The sequence below is a fragment of the Ahaetulla prasina genome, chromosome 5, assembly GCF_028640845.1.
Source record: "Ahaetulla prasina isolate Xishuangbanna chromosome 5, ASM2864084v1, whole genome shotgun sequence".
NCBI classification, from domain to species: domain Eukaryota; kingdom Metazoa; phylum Chordata; class Lepidosauria; order Squamata; family Colubridae; genus Ahaetulla; species Ahaetulla prasina.
In genome coordinates this window covers 100,440,325-100,458,757 of record NC_080543.1, presented here as the reverse complement: position 1 = coordinate 100,458,757, position 18,433 = coordinate 100,440,325, and the positions used below count along the sequence as shown (strand labels likewise).

General features: G+C 37.4%; 1 protein-coding gene across 7 annotated transcripts in view; it reads right to left on the bottom strand.

The window, feature by feature from the left end:
• The window catches only part of LIMS1 (LIM zinc finger domain containing 1), an 82,118-nt gene that overhangs the window by 23,728 nt on the left and 39,957 nt on the right, over positions 1–18,433 (bottom strand). Inside the window, exon 1 of one of the 7 annotated variants that reach the window (XM_058186727.1) lies at positions 17,713–17,826. The exons of 2 other annotated variants lie outside the window; for them this stretch is intronic. Coding sequence is in view for 4 of the 5 variants with exons in the window: in XM_058186721.1 (XP_058042704.1) it covers positions 625–803 (179 nt within the window). In the remaining variant the exon portion in view is untranslated. Of the gene's footprint in view, positions 1–624; positions 1,037–15,136; positions 15,363–17,712; positions 17,827–18,433 lie in introns of those variants that run through there. 4 more of the 7 variants (XM_058186723.1, XM_058186724.1, XM_058186721.1 and 1 more) reach the window with 4 other exon arrangements.

The window sequence follows — 18,433 nt, the reverse complement described above, 5'->3', positions numbered from 1 at the left end:
TGAAATATGTAGCTTGTGCTGTTAGACTATGACAGTGTTTTCCACACCCCACATTCACTATGATCAATGGAATTTATATTCTGCTAAAAGTAGCCTGGATTGCAATTTAAAACAACAATCCTATATATATTTCCCTGGAAACAGTCCAGCATTTCAAAGTAGTTATGTATAAGATTTTTCTGCCAGGATTCAATGTGGTACATATTAACTAGGAAATGAGCTACATGAAAGTACATTTTCTCTTTGCATAAAGGATAAGGATTCACAGCTATTTGTACACTAATAAGTCCAAATAAGGAATTTTCAATGGAATTTAGAAATTTTCATTGCAGACAAGTATTTCATGCTATATATGAAATAGACTATTGCCACTTCATATTTGTAGACTGTAATACACCCAAAGAGAACATCAGGAGTCCGATAAGGATGTTAGTTCTGGAACCAGAAACAAATACACATTACATAATACAGTACACACAATAACCAGATTAATTTACAACACCTCCACAACATCTTGTTACTGGGTCATGCTATACCACTCAGTGACATGAACATCAATCAAGACTATGCTTGAAGAAACACAAATAGCCCAGGTCCCAGATTATCTGAGAAGATAAAACTTACAATTTTGCATAGAAGTCACATATTTCTTTGTATACTTTTACATCACTATGCCTGCGCTGCAACTTTGACACAACTCTTTCACCCTCGTTCACATAGTTATCATGGGCAGTTTGAGGAATGTCGGATATTTCTTCATTCTCTGGAATTGCACAGGAATCTCCTCTGCTTTGGAACTCCATTCTTAATTTGCAACTGTTTGAAAAACAACTGGAGCAGAGAGCAGAGAGCTCTGAAGAACCCACTGAAGGTAGGAATAAGGAAAGGAATGATCCTTAAGAACTGGATCGAGCTGTGTGCAGTTTGAAGAGCTTCAAGTTAAAAGTTCAGCTACAGAACAGTTTGAATGTCACTGTGAGGTTAGGGATGTCAGAGGAACCAAGCAGCAAATTCCATTGGAAGATAGTAAGAGCAATTTACACAGACCAGATGATCTTTTCTACTTACTGCTGTTAGCAAAAGTTTGACTAAGGCAATGCTATTAGAGAAAATGTAAGCCTGGGCATGCTAGTTGTCACTGACTGTTTAATGTGGAAAAACTTACTCCAGTATGCTGGCATGCCTTTATATTTATATCAGGACTGCTAACGCCTTTGCAAAGATTAGAAGGAAATACTGTGTTAGGAAAACCACATTCAGAAAATTGGCTTTACTTTTTGCAAATTCTCCATCTCCCATTGACTAGAGAACACATGAATCTAACGTTGAATACCCTGTTTCCCCCAAAATAAGACATCCCTTGATAATAAGCCCAATTGGGCTTTTGAGCGGATGGCAATAAGGCCAGGTGCTTATTTCAGGGTTCAAAAAAATATAAGACAGGCTCTTATTTTTTGGGAAACACAGTAGTTTGCATCTTTTCTGTTTTAACACCTTAGCAACATTTGGCAATTAAAATGCATGGACATAGTATCTCCATAGGATTCATTTTTATATGAAAGAAGCATTTTGATGACAATAACAATAAGAATAACACTATGGCACTTTTCCTAAGAAACTCTTTTGAAAGTCAGAAGATTTTAAAAATCCACCATCAGCAATGCCATTACCAGCATAAAATCTTCCTAAGATTATCCAATGAATTTCTGTCTTAATAAACTTTTAGATGAGGTTTGAAGCAGGCATTTCCTATTGATGATATCTTTTAACAATGGTCACTGGATCGTGCTAAGTTTCTGTAGGAATGTTTTTGTTTACTGTAATGTATTTATGGGAAGATACTTGAGTTGGGATTGCTTCAACAGGAAAAGCATGTTTTTGGAAGGAAATTTTTATAGCAGACTTAACTCCCGGCATGACTATCTCAAATTATACAGAAACTCATAAAAAGATACAGATGGTAACATAAAGTACAAAGGAGGTACAGATAGAAGAATTGAGTAAAAAGGAATACCAATGATGTAAAAAAAAAAACAGTTTAAGGAGTATGAGTGTGTAAAACCAGAATACCCAAATATTACCTTATTTTTTTATTATCACAAATGTCTCTAATGGCCCATAAAGCTTCAGTATTATACATATCTGCTTGATTGTTTATACACCAGTTAGTGTAGGACTTGAAATTTCATGAATACAGGTAGTCCTCAAGTTACGATGGCAATTGGGACCGGAATTTCCTTTTGCAAAGTAATGAAGTCATCAAGTGCAACTACAGTCCTGGCTGCTGTTGTTAACCAAATCCCATGGTTGTTAGGTGACACAACTTTCTGCCAAGTTCTCACAACCAAGTCAGTGGAGAAGCCGACAGGAAGTTGCCTACTCCTAGGTGGCTTGCAAGCAGGTTGGCAGGCAGGTAAGTGGCTGCTGCAAGGTGGAGGGGGGATGAGGGAGACGCCAGGAGGAGCTGCAAGGGGTATGCATGTGGGAGCTGCGCAAAGGTGTGAGGAAGATGTAGCAAGGCTCAGGTAGGGTGCTTAGGTGGGGGACACTTATCCTACTGGTTTTCAACCTTCCTTGCCAGTAAGAGGACAACTACAGCATTACTTGGATCAGCAGGGGTGGAACTATAAAGCTGAGTTCATCTGCATACTGATGATATCTCAACCCATGGATGATCTTACCCAGCGGCTTCATGTAGATATTAAAAAAGGAGTGGAGAGAGTACTGAGCCCTGTGGCACCAGACAAGATAGCGGCTGGGGCAGGACCTCTCACTATTAACACTAATTGGGACCAGCCTTGGAAAATGGAGCTGAACCAGTGCAAGACTGTGACACCGCCCAATTGCTGACCAGCCACTCAGCCCTGTAGCCGACCCCAACCTGATAGTATTGAAGGCCACTGAGAGGTCAAGGAGAGTGAGAATGGTTGCCACCATCTCCATCTTGCTCTTGCCAAAGATCCTCAACAAGTATGACCAATGTTGTTTCTGTCCCATAACCAGGCCTGAATCCTGACTGGAAGGAGTCCAGATAATCCATTTCATCCAGGACCTTCTAAAGTTGCCAGGCTACCATCTTCCCTAAAAAGTTATTCCCTCATCCTTCCTTCATCTCCACTGCTGTTGAGGGAGTTCAAATTTCAGCCTCAGTTCCAAAGCAGCCAATTTCCATTCTCCTGTTAGGCATTGCTGCAAGCTGATTGAGTGCAGGGGTCAGAGGAAGGTGGAAAAAATGATGAAGGATACTCTCATGGTGATCACATCAACTCAGCCAATCATGGCAACACGGCAGCACAGTGATGCTGAAGCAGCCACAACTTTGCCAAGTTTCAATTCCATGGGAATAATAAGACCCACAATTTGTGTTCATTCTATAGGTTAGCTTTGATTCAAAAACTGTTGTCCTATGATGCACTTTTTGCCCAACTGAAGATTACAAACAATAAAACAGTTTTAGTAGTATATCGATTGCTGATATTTTAGTAGGGCCTTATATTTTTGATCCACTACATCCCCGTGTTCTGAATTCCCCCAAAAGACAATTTGCCTTAAAAACTCCTTTTAACAGAATAGCCTCAGAAGAAGGTTTCTGTTGTGGCTCCAGCCCCCCCCCCCCCGGGCCTGGCCCCCTGCCAGAGAGTGACTCAGAGTGAGGGGGAAGGGCCGTAAGGGCTCCCTTCTGCAGGGCCCGCCTCTCTGGCTCAGCTCCAGGAGCCAGAGGCAGGCCAGGTGGAAGAAATAATGAGGCCACTGTCTCCTGTATCTCCCCCCGCCCAAGCAATGCTCCCAGACCCAGCTGAGGACAATCAGTCCTGGTTGGATCCTAGGTTTCGTAGACAGGAGAGGCGAGAACAACAGAAGCAGGGGTGGGGCAGGCTTAGGAAGTGCTGAGTCACGGAGCCACACCCCACAGCGTATAAAAGCAGCAGGGGCTGCTACACTACTCTGTAGTACTGTTTGTTCCTGGTTTCCTGGATAGCTGCCGTGGACTGAATTTCTGGCTAATTAAGTCATCGCTCGTGCCTCCCGGACTGAGGTGGGGGGGGGGGGCAGAACAGTTTCTCTCTTTCAGTGCTAATCTGTTTCTTGAATAAACATGTCTTTTCCTTAAGAAAGAGAATTTGCAGCCTCTAGGCAGATTTTAAGTACCCTGTTTTCCCGAAAATAAGACATCCCCTGATAATAAGCCCAATCGGGCTTTTGAGCGCATGGCAATAAGGCCAAACGCTTATTTCAGGATTCAAAAAAATATAAGACAGGGTCTTATTTTCAGGGATTATTCTCATTATGTATGGTTTATCCATAAATTGGCTTTTCTTCTTGAATTTGAGTAATATTTGGTATCACTTAATGCAGTGCTTCCCACAACTAGATAGTTACTTCAAACTGGGTAACAGTGGTTTTCCTTTGGGTACTGACATATGAATCCATTAACCAATCACAGCAGGACATTTAAATTAATTTAAACTGTTTAACTTACATTGAGTAAAAAGGATTTTCTGTCAAAGCAGTTTTGGGTAATGAAAGAAAGCTTAGCAAGTACTGATTTAATGGGTGGGACATTTGGATACACTGATATGGAAAATATGTCGAACAAGCATTGTGCCCTTTCAGCATTGCAATTATCCATCAATGCATTTTAACATTTTTTAAACTGAAGGTAGCATGAAAACAGTTGGAAGAGCTTTTGCGAGCAGTGAAATTTAGAGATTTCACTCTTATTTCTTAGCAGTAAAGCTTTTCAAAACTATGGCTTACATATGCATTTTTTACAAAGCTGTATAGTGGTACACAAATCCTTTACCATTAAAGGATAAAATATTTAAGAATACGGCAGCCATGCAACTAAGGCCTCAGACATTGTTAGTCACCTACTCATGCGTGTCTCTTCAGCATTTCAGGCAGACAGACGAGAACAAATAACAAAAGAAGACAACTTCCTTTGGTTTAAAAAATGAAAGATGTTCATCATTGCCAATATTTTCCACAAGCAAATAGGGAAATGATTTATGCTACATGGCCCATATTTAAAAAGCTTGTAACTAGCATTGGACAGTTTCTGAAATTCATGCTTTGAACTTTTCTTAGAATGTAATTCAGGGAGATTTTCTATTAAATAGATATGCTTGGGAACTGTATGTTGTAATCATGGACTGTACTTCAAATTCCTAAACTTGACACAAAATCCGCTTAAACTTCATATTGGGATGATTTATACCTAATGCTCTACTATAGGCTAATGTGATGTATTTATTTTCAGCTTATAGGACATTTAACTATAAGATGGGTTACTTGTTTTCAGCTTGTGATTCTTGAAATTATGGTGTAACATTCTGTGTGAATCTAGTCACATAATTAAAAACCCAGATTTAATACTGTATGTGAACTCAGCCATAGGATTCTTTCAAGAATAAATCAAAACAGTATCAAGATCCCTTTAAATACTATAGGAAAAAATGAGTAGTACAGTATAATGAATAATAGTTTTTTGTTTAAGTTCTTGTGTACATTTAACATTTCACGTTATTCTATTACAATTTTGCTCTGGAATCAATGCACAAGACGAGGCACATGATACAGGGAATTTGACAGAATCCATTTCAGTTCACTGATTTAATTCACTCAGTTCACTGAGCTGCAATTTAAACTTTCATGCTACAGTTGGATACACAAAAGTACTTCTTTTAATCAGAAGCTCTAAAAGTATTAAGCTGCATTTCTATCATGGCATAATTACAATAAAAATATTTTCAAAAATTACCTTAAAACAAGAACTTCTAATATTGAGACAATGAATGAACTGAATGTTTCATCTAGTACTATAATTAAAACCTTGATTAATCTAGGTAAAGCTTGCCATGAAAAACTTCTCATGTGTCCGTCATGTTCCTTATAAGGTTGGAGTAAATGTCAACACCAGACTTTCTGGCTCGATACTACATTCTTATTATAGTAACGACTCCATTGGAGATACCACACTGAAGACTGACCTTCATCAAAAATGGAAAGGGCAATATTGATTGTTTTGCTAAACAGAATGCAAGAACTCTTAAGAGTTTTCTTTGTAAACAAGTTACAATATATGTATATGTATGTACCGCATATATTTATTATGAAAAGTAAATATTAAGAATTTAAGTAGCACATGTGTCTTATATGAAGATAATGATATTTCCAGGACCTATTTCCATCTTAATCTACTTCTAACCTATCAAAACTATTTGTAAAATCATAACTCTACTGTCTGAATAATTAATTCAATGTAAAACAATATTTTATTTATTTATTTATTTATTTTGTCAAACACAACAGTATATATAAGTATAAGCATGAAATAACTACACAAATGGAATACAACCAAAGGGAACATTAGGATAGGAACGGTAGGCACGCTGGTGCTCTTATGCACGCCCCTTACTTATTTCAACAAGGCATGTGACAATCATGGATTTGAAATGTAATCACAGACTGTCTGACAGCTATTTTTTTTTCACAGAGGAAGAGTGCTGCCAAATAAACTTCAAGCATTTTAAAGATGGGCAAATCTACCAGACACATGTAGAATGTGCCATCAAAATGGGTCCAACTTTAATATGCTGCAAAACTTGCAGTATTTACTTACAGAGAGATGGAGAATATACAAGTAGCCCTCAACTTGCAAGCATTTGAAAAACCAATGTTTTTTTAAGTTACAATGGCACTGGGGAAAAAAAGACTTACAACTGGTCCTTGTACTTATGACTGCAACAACATTCCCATGGTCATGTGATCAAAATTTGGGCATTTGGCAACCAGCAGGTATTTAGAATGGTTTCAGCACCTTGGGATCAATGTGATCACTATTTGCAATCTTTCCAGCTGGCTTCCAACAAACAAATCAATGGGGAAACTGGATTTGCTTGCTGACCACATGACTCACTTACCAACTGTAGTGATTTGTTTAACAACCACGGCAAAAAAAAAAAGAGGAATACAATGGGGTGCAACTCACTTAAGAACCGTACTGTTTGCCAATGGAAATTCTGGTCGTAAGTCAAGGATTCCTTGTAAATCTATTTGATTGTATCTCAGTCTGGATCCAATTAATGATATCTATCTTAGGTGTACAGTCAATTCCCATTATTTGCTTTAGTTATGTGCAGTTGTGGTGAACACTGAATTAGCGAATACTGAAATATCAGCTGGGAATTCAAACTTTTTATCACTCTGCATATTCATGGATGACTCAAAAAACCTGCAAGTATTTTTAGTAAACTTACTAAAAAGTAAATCCCACTGTGTATAGCAGATTTATATCTGAGTGGACATGGATAAAATCATATTATACATCTTCTTTCTACATCTGCTTATCAGAAAAATCAATCCATGATAATGAGTACAATGTTTAGGACTGGGCTGAAAACATACTTTTTTTTCCTAGGCATCCAAAAGTGAACTACAAGGGAAAATATTCCAAATAACCATGACCACAAAGAAGTCATCTGCAGGCTCATTGTGTTTGCCTCCACCACTCATATTCTGAGTACATATTATGCATTACTTTGAGAAAATTGTCATATATCATGCACAAGTATTCAAATTATTAGGTCACAAATACCATGTCACCAGGCAAACTATATACTGTAATTTGTGTCAGACCTGTCACAACACAACTGATGCATGCTACATAATCTATGTCATTTATGCAATTATATTAGCCAATTATGATTTTGTAAATAGATCATAATTAAACAGAACTCTCTCTGAGTTTTTCTCTAGAGAATCTCCCCATCTTCCGATTAAGCAAGAGAAAGAGATTCCAAATTACAGTAGTTTATTCTATGACATGCAGGGGATTTTTAAATGAATGTAATTTAAAATAAATGTAAACGGTATCGTCATAAACAGTGTAAGAGACGAAATCTTGGAAATGTTTCATTAAGATCTTGTTATTCATGGAAGGCTTTAAATGGAACCCTATTCTAGAATAGAATAGAATTTTTTTTTTTTTTAAGAATAGAATAGAATTTTTATTGACCAAGTGTGATTGGACACACAAGGAATTTGTCTTGGTGCATATGCTCTCAGTGTACATAAAAGAAAAGATACGTTCATCAAGGTACAACATTTACAACACAATTGATGGTCAATATATCAATATAAAGTCACATGGTCATAAGCTTAAAGCCAAACCACTACATTTTATGTATTTATTTGTATCCTGCTTTTATTATTTTTATAACTAGCTCAAGGTACTGAACATATCTAACACAGCTTCCTCCTCCTCCTATTTTCCCCTGTAACAACAACCCTGTAACAACAACAACCAGGCAGATTGGGCTGAGAGACATTGGCCCAAAGTCACCCAGCTGACTTTAATGGCTAAAGTGGGACTTGAATCCATGGTCTTTTTATTTATTTATTTATTTATTTATTTATTTATTTATTTATTTATTTATTTATTTATTTATTTATTTATTTATTTATTTATTTGCATTTATATCCCGCCCTTCTCCGAAGACTCAGGGCGGCTTACACTATGTCAAGCAAGTCTTCTGCTTTCTAGCCTGCCTTTGCCTTAGCCACTAGACCAAACTGATTCTACTTTGCTGAAAATAATGCTCAAAATAAAATAACGATGTTGAGAACAGTTACCAGGCTTTTGCCGTAGGATGATGCTTATACCAATGATATGGCATATTGGTATCAGGCGGGACTGGCCTGATTTTTAAATTTTAAATTTTAACTTTTTGTAATTTTATATGGGTTATTTTAGGTTGGGTCAATTGACGGTTTTAATTCGGCCATTATTGAATATGTTTTTTAAATTGATATTTTAACTTTGTATATTTTATTGTTTTTATCTTTGGCTGTACACCGCCCTGAGTCCTTCGGGAGAAGGGCGGTATAAAAATTTAAATAAATAAATAAATAAATAAATAATAATATTGTAAAAGCAATAATTTGCTCCATTTTTAAATTCTTGAAAGAACAAGTCTTCCATTTCAACGGGAAAACTCACTGTTTACTAGATCAGAATATAAACAGACTAGGCAAGGTTAATTCGTATTCAGCAGATAACAGATAAGTTTCATTAGTTGTTTAAGTAATGTTGAGAGAGTGGATTTATTAAACAAACTTTTTTCAAGGACACGGGATGTGTACAGAACACTGAAGTATACAGGGTCGCTCTGTTTCTGTGTATGTGTATGTGTCTACACACACACAAACACTCACACACAAACACACACACACATCTCAGCATAGCAATATATATAAAGCTTAAATCAACAATAGTTAGGAATTAGATCTAGGCTAATTGGAACATTTTCAGAATATTGTGCTCCTGGGTACTTAGAAGTCTTGGAGAAATAGTATCTTTTACTTCTCTATTACTTATTGTATCTTTGCTGCATTGTATTGTACAATATCTATGGCTGGCTCAGGAACTGTGGGAGTTGAAGTCCACAAGTCATAAAGGGGCCCTGGTTCCCCACCTGTGGTTTAAACCATTGCGACCTGTTCTATGTGACCTGCAAGAGAAGCTTTGAGGTCTACAGTAGGCACTAAAAGCTTCATCTAAGATATGGACATTGCACTGCTTTTACATTAATTATACTGGCTTCTAATTTAGAGGCAGGCCAGGTGGAAGAAATAACGAGGCCTCTGTCTCCTGTGTCTCCCCCCCCCCAATGCTCCCAGACCCAGCTGACAACAATCAGGCATGGTTGAATCCTAGGTTTCGTAGGCAGGAGAGGAGGGAACAACAGAAGTAAGGGTGGGGCAGGCCTAGGAAGTGCTGAGTCATGGAGCCACACCCCACAGGATATAAAAGGCAGCCAGAGCTGCTGTGTCTCTTTGTAACAGGCAAATCCACTGACTGACTAGAGCTAAAATTTGTGACTCGCCAGCGTCGTGGAAGATAACAAGGGCTCTTGGCAGACGCTGGCTCTTTTGTCACCAGAGCTGATAGTGCCGGCTAATTAAGCCATCATTTGGACGGAGGAGGACAGAACAATAGCTTAGTTGAAGTTCTCACCTGACAGAATGCATAAAAACCTATTTCATCATTTAAAGGCTTAATTTAATGAGATCGCTATAGAGTACGTTTTGCAAGAATCTTTTCCCTTACTAAGGAAATAAACGGCTGGTTTTCACATTAACCCAAGCAAATACGGTCAATGAAATTGTGAACATCACGAAAAGACCAGGATTGCTACTGCTTGCCTAAAATGAGTCTTTCTTGAAAAAATATGAATAAAAGCAAAGAAAGGGGGGGGGGGAATCTTAGAATTTCTTAATATTGTGGAAGAAGAAATGTTAACCTGAACCAGCTAAAACTAGCCTAAACCAGTGGTGGGATTCAAAATTTTTTACTGTGGGTGTGGCTTGGTGGGCATAGCATAGACTGGTGGGCGTGGCAAGGGACAGATACTGTAAAATCTCCATTGATGGGGAAGCCTGTTATTAGAACACAGAGCCTGCAATTACTGCAGGTTCAAGCCCGGCCCAAAGTTGACTCAGCCTTCCATCCTTTATAAGGTAGGTAAAATGAGGACCCAGATTGTTGGGGGGGCAATAAGTTGACTTTGTAAAAATATATATATATATATATACAAATAGAATGAGACTATTTCCTTATACACTGTAAGCCGCCCTGAGTCAAACAATGTCGACTGCGGCCCCCAGGGCGAGGGCCCTCTCTGTGGGGGTTCCTGCCCTTTGGAATGAGCTGCCTCCGGGGTTGCGTCAACTCCCTGACCTCCGGACCTTCAAACGCGAGCTCAAGACTTTTTTATTTCACCGTGCGGGGCTAGCCTAATGAAATTTTAATGGGGGTTTTATGAAGGTTTATGATAGTTTTAGTCTTATTTGGCCAAATTTTAGAATCAGTTTTTTAATATGTTTTTTTAATTTTGTCTGTGTCTTTGTTGTTTTTATTTTGGCTGTTAACCGCCCTGAGTCCTTCGGGAGAAAGGCGGTATAAAAATTGAATGAATGAATAAAGAAAGAAAGACAGAAAGAAAGAAAGAAAGAAAGAAATTCCACACCACTCCAGAGGAAGAATACTCAAAATTTCCGCTACCGGTTCTCCAGAACTGGTCAGAACCTGCTGAATACCACCTCTGGCCTAAATTAGGTTTCTACATCAACCTCCACTTACACAGAATGTCCTAGTTTGTTTGTGAATGATTTGTCAGGAAAATGCTAATCTGGAAATTAGCTTTCTATAAGATTAGATTTTTATTTGTTCATGTAGCTGTGATCACAACTCTCTAAACTTTACAGAAGTCTTCAAATCAACAGCCATCTAATCTTCACAACTAGAGATTCTAGGAATTAAATCAGAGAATTCCTACATAGAAAAAAAGATACAAACAATATTCCTTTGAGTTATGGTTCCTCCCTTATGCCACTTCCTTCCCCATGCTACACCGTACAGTACTCCCTATCAGTTGATCGCAAAAGAAAGATGTCCATTTATCTGAAAATGAAATCAAATTTCCTGGCCACAAACAAAAACACTCCTTGTGCTTAGTTTACGTTCATTTTCTAGGAAGAGAACAGCAAGTTGAGAATATTGTTGACTATTCTTTTTTCTTAGACTAATGACCTAACAACTGCATGAAATTGACTGTTTAAAATTCAAAATCTGAATCTAAAATGCAGTTGCTTCCAGGATCAGAACAGCATTCCAGAATTATAATATCTGTAGTCTCTCAGGCCTCTCTACTTGCATTTTTTTTTTCTAACTTCATATTCAAAAACTTATTTGGGCCAATCTATCACTCATTCTTGGCTTTTTCTTAAAAGTGTATAGGCCATAAAATGTGCTGCACAGGACAGATAAGGCGGTTTCACCCAAGGTGCTGTTGCTACATATTTGTTCTTCCATCTGAAAGGGGGATGTGTTACCTCCTGCACACTTTTCCCACCATGAGTAACCAAACACAGCATAGCTAGAGTTTCTGGTGCTGGCATGACAGCCAGTTATATCAGAAAGTGCAGTTTCTCCTACAGTGCGCTAAGTCCTTGTTGCTGTCATCTTGTACTCCGGGGCTAGTGAGTAACTCTGAAGGCATTTTTAAAGAATGATTAAGCAACATGCTAAAGGTAAAGACGAGGACAAGTAAGGGGAGGATGGGAGGAAGGACTGTGATGCTCCACACTTACTCAAGCCTTTGAGCAATAGAAATACAATGAATATAATCCAGCTTTGCAACCACATAAAACAAAAGTGAATGTCAGTAATACAAGGAAAACAGCAGGCACTGTTAGTGTTTTTAAAAGAGAAATGGAAAAGGCCACAGCAGAAATGTGTATTTTTGTAAGACTCTCTCTCTCTCTTAGAATATCTGTCTACACCTATATAAACATACATACACACCCCTTCCAAAATAGTGGTTTCCTGCTCTCAGATAAGGCCTAAAGGCACAACTGTAATTCATATCCTAATAACAGGCTACATTGAAATTGTCTTAACTTAACTCCAAAGCTAGTGGCAACTTGTATTGAACTTCAAATGCAATCATTCAATTTGCATCAGAAAGGCGTTTTTAAAGGGGGGGGGGAGAAATACAGTGGAATCTCTCTCTCTCTCTCTCTCTTCATCTGTCAATCCACTTTTTAAGAGATAAACCCAACATCATAGTTAGGCCTTTATCAAAGTTTTCTTTAAGAAACAGCCTCACCCAAACTGTGGTTTTCCTGAAGAATCACCCAAAACTGTGAATTTACTGGATACGCCCACAGGAACACTACTGTGGCCTGTATTCAGCATAAGAGTAATTTCTCAATGTGTAGCCATAAAGCCCAAGATAATGCATTTTTGCACCAACTCTGTTAGCATGCCAATTTGCATGACCCTCTTGTAATGCAGTTTTAACAGAAGTTTTCCGAGCTGCACATAGTTAATTGCACATGTTTATTTATAAATGGATCACTTTGTAATGAAGATGCAATATATCTCAAAGAAGGTAGACTGTTGGGTTTAAGGGAAAATCATGGCTAAAAGGTATCACAAGTTTTGTGAATAAACTTAACGTTTTCCCTGAAATGCTAATTGAAAGGAAAAGATGACCAATGCAACTGCAGAATACTTCCAAGATGCACCACAAGTATTTTAATATATACTTAAATGTTAACCTGTAAATTAGATCTGAGAGTTCACATCAATGTTCCCCCAAAAACTGTTAACATCATTCTTATTCTAATTTTTGAAATACACATAACTTTGTAATATATTGAATTTCTACAGTCATTCATTTTAAAAAACAAACCCAAGGAAGAGAGCAATAAAAACAATTCATAATGAAAACACGCTTTTAAAATTGATTTAATATTAATTACAAAATAAAAGCAAGCTTATCTAAATTCCCATATGTGTAAGTTATATATCTCCCACCTTTTCTATAAAGAGCTTGAGTTGGTGAAATGATCATTATTATTCTCCTCTATAAAATAAAGATAAAACTGAGAAATAGCAAACCTTATGATATTATGCTGAGTGACAATTTGAATCTGGGTCTTTCTTATATGTGTAACACAACACATAAAGCAGCAATGCCATTTCCCACAATTCTTTGCAACTGACCAATCTGGTTGAGTCTGAAGAAGAACTGAATCTAAAATCTTTCAAGGTCCCAGGTTGCCTATCATAAGTCTACACTCTATATATTATTTATTTGTTTATTAGAATTAAATCTTGCTTTTTTCCCTCTGGGACTTCTCTCTTCATTTTATATATACAAGAACCCTGTGAAGGAGAGTAAGCTGAGAGAGAGTGAAGTCAATGGGCTGTCAATACATATTGGTTGCCAAGCAACTAAATTGTGATCATGTAACTGCAGGGATGCTATGAAGGCCACAACTTCAAGGACCACCATAAATCTCTTTTTACAGCAATGTCGTAACTCTGAATGGTTGCTGAATGAATGGTTAGTAAATGAGGACTATTTGTCTATCAAGCTGCATTGGGATTCCCCCAAACCTTGTGACATCTCTCACAATAGATGGTGCTTGTTTGGGTACAAAAACCCCGCACTTCTAGGGACAGGGGAAAAAAACATGGTGGTTGTGGCTACCAGTAAATCAGCTATCCTCCAAGCCAGGGATCTTCCAATTCTGGAAGTTGAAGTCCACAAGTCTTCAAGTTGCCAAGGATGAAGACCCCTGCTCTAAGCCTCTTTCTGAACTGGGTAGAGTTTTTTTTAATGAGTGTCTTCTATTTTTACAGGCTGTTGTTTTATTACAAACAATTTTGCAATTTTATTATTGACATTAAAGAATTGAGCAAACTATAGTTCTACAAACATCCTTTCCTTTCAATTCATGCCTTTGATACTCAGAGAATTCTTTCTCCCCCCCCCCTTTTTTTTTGAATTATAGGATAAGGGCACTAATTATGATCCAAAACACTGAGTTCATTTTTAAAAGTAACAGGATTTTTCACTGACCTATATTTTAAAAGTATTTTAAAAAGAGTGTATTTATTGGTGGAAGAAAAAAAATCATATTTTGTTAAAAAAGGTATTCATTTTTTGGACTCTAGCCCGTATCACAAATATTATTTTTGTTATCTTCCCGTAGTAAGTGGTTTTACTGCATTCTTTTGTCAGAAGCATTTCAATAAAAATATCCAATCCAAAAAGAAAAAAAGAAGAGCATGATCTAACAAGTAACACATCCTTTTAAAAAACGAAATCCCCCCTTGAATAATAGATTAACCCCATTCAGCTCCCTAAAGGAAGCCTTTCTTTCACTGCAACTGTGTTTTGCTGACTAAGAATTATTTTTAAAATATTGCCCAAAATTAAAACACTATGAAGAAACACTATGAACACTATAAAACACTATGAAGAAAAGTAAACGTAATCCAAGGTCTGTGGCCACTTTGTACTGTCACTTGCTAAGCACTTCATTTAGTTTGTTCATTTAGGTTAATGAACAAACTAATGAGCTGCTTTCCAAAAGCTCTTTCCTCTTAACTCCACCCAAAATTATCTGCTTCGTGACTATTTCCGATCATGCATGTCTTGCAACTAATGTTCCTACGATCCACCAACGTGCAAATGATTATTTTTGCTGAAATGATTGCAAAAATAAAAAACGTGCTGAGCTCTTGTTAACCATTAATATATTTCGCCTAACCACTCACCTTAGCTTCTGCTCAGGTAACTCCTGAAGACCCAGGCTATCTGGGCGATCCCGTCTTCTCCTGTATAGACCTGAATGTGATAATTCTTTCAGCTGCAGCGTAGTCATTCTGCTCTACCCTGTTCTCCCCCCAAAAAAGTTTCTGCTGAATGGCAGCCCAGCTGCCAAGATGCTTGGAAAAAGTACGTGGAGCAGTGCGTCTACACACCTGCACACACCAACACTAGAACTCACTTTACACAGGCAGTTGCTGAGCAGCTTCCTGTTTCTCATAGGTACACACCCTCCAGAAGAGCACTGCGTTTCCTTTTAACAGCAAGTCTCGTATCTAAGGGATGCTCAGAGGGTAAGCTGAGAGCAACTGTTTAGAACCTAGAACAAATGCAAATCAGGCCATTAAACTGTGGTAAAAGACTGCTGCAAACCAGCTAAGCTAGCAGCAACAAAATCTCTTCAATTCTATTTCTGCCTCTTAAAAATCAGACAAAAATCTCAGCCAACTAAACTGTCCCCCTACCCTGAATTGCAAGAAATAGAAACATGGGAGCACTTGATTGATCTAGGGAAGCTTCAAGTCTAGCCTATATTGATCTGACCCATCAAAATTGAAGCATAATGTTATTAAGTCTAGAATGAATGAATCCGATCAGCTAAAATAGAAGCAAAAGGGAATGAAAGGGAATGAATGGATGAAAACTTTTTTTATTTTTTTTCTTCAACATTCCTTCAAAATACAAAATAATAACAAAAAATGAAGCCAAAATGAGAGGTGGGAAGAGGACAACTTTGTCAATATTCTGGTTCTGTTTAGCAACATCAGAAGTTGACCACAGGAGGCTATAGAAACTAGAAAGAAATAAAAGGGTTTCCTGCCAAAGAAATTGATAGAGATTTCCAAGTCATTTAACACTGAAACAAAGAACCAGCTTTTCTAATTTTCAATAAGATACACATTGATTAAAACTGAGTCCAAAATTTAAAAGCAACATTGTACCACTATCAAAATGCAGAAGCAAAATTATTTCCAACACCCATGTTATAAGGTAATGGATTGTCCTTAAGGTGCCTCAGGATGGAATGTTATTATTTTAAAAAAACAATTTATAAAACTTTTGTTTTTGCTTAAAGGATTCCTACAAATCAATCAAGATATTTTAGGGAGCTATTCAATAACATAAGAGCAGCTTTGGTGGCACAAATCAAAGAACTGTTTAATCCTGCATCTAGTTTCATTAAGTGCCCAGTTGTCATTAGGAGTCTTCAAAGACGACATAAAGGCTATGATTCCCCCCCTTTTTTTTTGCACAATTGATATTTCCAAAGCGAACTCCTGACAAACACATAACTTCTATCCAGATTTTAATGGACACAGACAGATTTATCCTAAATAAAAATACCTTATTCTTTTTTAAAACCATTAAAAAAAAAGAAAACCCCTTGAGAAAATCCATTAATATATTTTATAGCAGCAAATATCCACATGTTGACTAATCGTGAATGGCTCTGAAATCACAAAGGTTAGATTTTATCATTTTTCTGTTCCTTGGAGGGGAAAAAAATCACTTAAACACTAAACACTGAATTTACCCACACTTGAGTAAGTCCTGTGACATCTAGTGGCTAAATTACATAATGACACCACCATAAAAGATACTTTGCTTTTCTTGTACCAGAACAGTTACATCTTTTTATTTCAAATTCATTTTTTAAAAAACCCATTGCTACTATGTACGGAACTCAAGAGAAATATCATATAGCTCCTCCACTCCACTCCAAGAATACTTAGCCTATACTCTTCCATAATTTATGATGTTATAATTTTAAAAGCACTGATTATATTCCCTGAGAGCCTGTAGGTAATAAACCCAGAATAAAATCTGTGGGAGTAAAACTGACCACAACCTTTTTGTTTTAATAATAGCATTAAAGCCAAATCACATAATGCAAATTCTATTTTTTTTAAATGACTGGTTGCCAAGTGTGAGATCAGCACGTTTCTAATTGTTATCTATCAAACATAGTTAGATCACAGCTAAATTCAGAGTTGTAGTCTAGCGTGGAAAAAAAATTATAGAAATTTCCAGATACAAAATGAAAAAGAAATTATGACAAGAACCTTGAGAGAAATTTCTGTTACTAAGATAGTTTTCACCTGGCACAATTTATAATGTAATATTCATAAACCTTTTGGTTTTGGCCACTGGGACTTGTGTGGGCATACATCCACACACTTCTCTAAAATTTCATACATGCTGGTGCTGTCAAATCAGAACTATCTTCACAGTGTAACAACATTTGTTAGATTTTGCCTTAGCAAAACTCACACCCTGTAGTCTATAAACCATCGTGCATGATCTAGCATTAGGTATGAACTACCAATGACCTATTCTAACAAACTATGGCTAAAACAAAACAGCCTTTCTGCTTTCCCTACTTCTGCAAAACATGACTTATGTATCTAAAACTATGATTCTCTGTATATCAGGAACCTCAAACTATGGCCCAAGGGCCAGATGCGGTTCCCCAACGTAAAGCATCCAGCCTGCGGAGTGGTGGGATTAAGCCCTGCCCCCTTACCGTCGGCCTTATCTTCCAGCAAGCATCCACTCCAGCCACACTTCTTTCACCGGTTGAGCTGCACTGTGAATTGGCTACCTGTTAAAAAGTTTGGCGATCCCTGCTCTACATTATTTACATGCTCTTCATGTAAATGAAGCCAAATAAAGCCATTCAGGGAAAAAAGCTGGCAGATATTTTTTGGGGGAGAAGATTGTAAACAACTTTCAAGGAGAGCGTTGTTTAGATTTAGACCAGAGGTATCTAACTTGCGTTGTCATGGCATTGTCACATGAAGTATTGGGACTCTTTCCCACTTCGTTAAACTGGGTGGGGGTGGAGCGAGCATGTGACACCTCTGGCCTGTGGACCGCAAATTTGACACCCTGATTTAGACTCATGGCAAGAAAAGAAGTCTCTGCCCAATTCGGTTCTCCCTGTGCCTAAGCAAACAATGATTAGCAAATCTATGAGCTGAATGTACACTAAGCAATGCATGATAGTTCCTCATTTAGAAAATGTATAATCTGACATAGTTAACTAACCATTTTTAAAGAAAGTCTTAGCAATTTGTAAGAGTCTGCAAATATTTTCATCAAAGGGCTTCTTTAAGAAGGGGTTAGGTTGGAAACAACAATCCCTAAATGGCTTATGGAAAATAAAAGTTGTTTCTGATTGTGAGACCATCTCAAATCTTTCTTCTGGAATGTGGAACAGCTTATTGGTTTCCAATGAATATTCA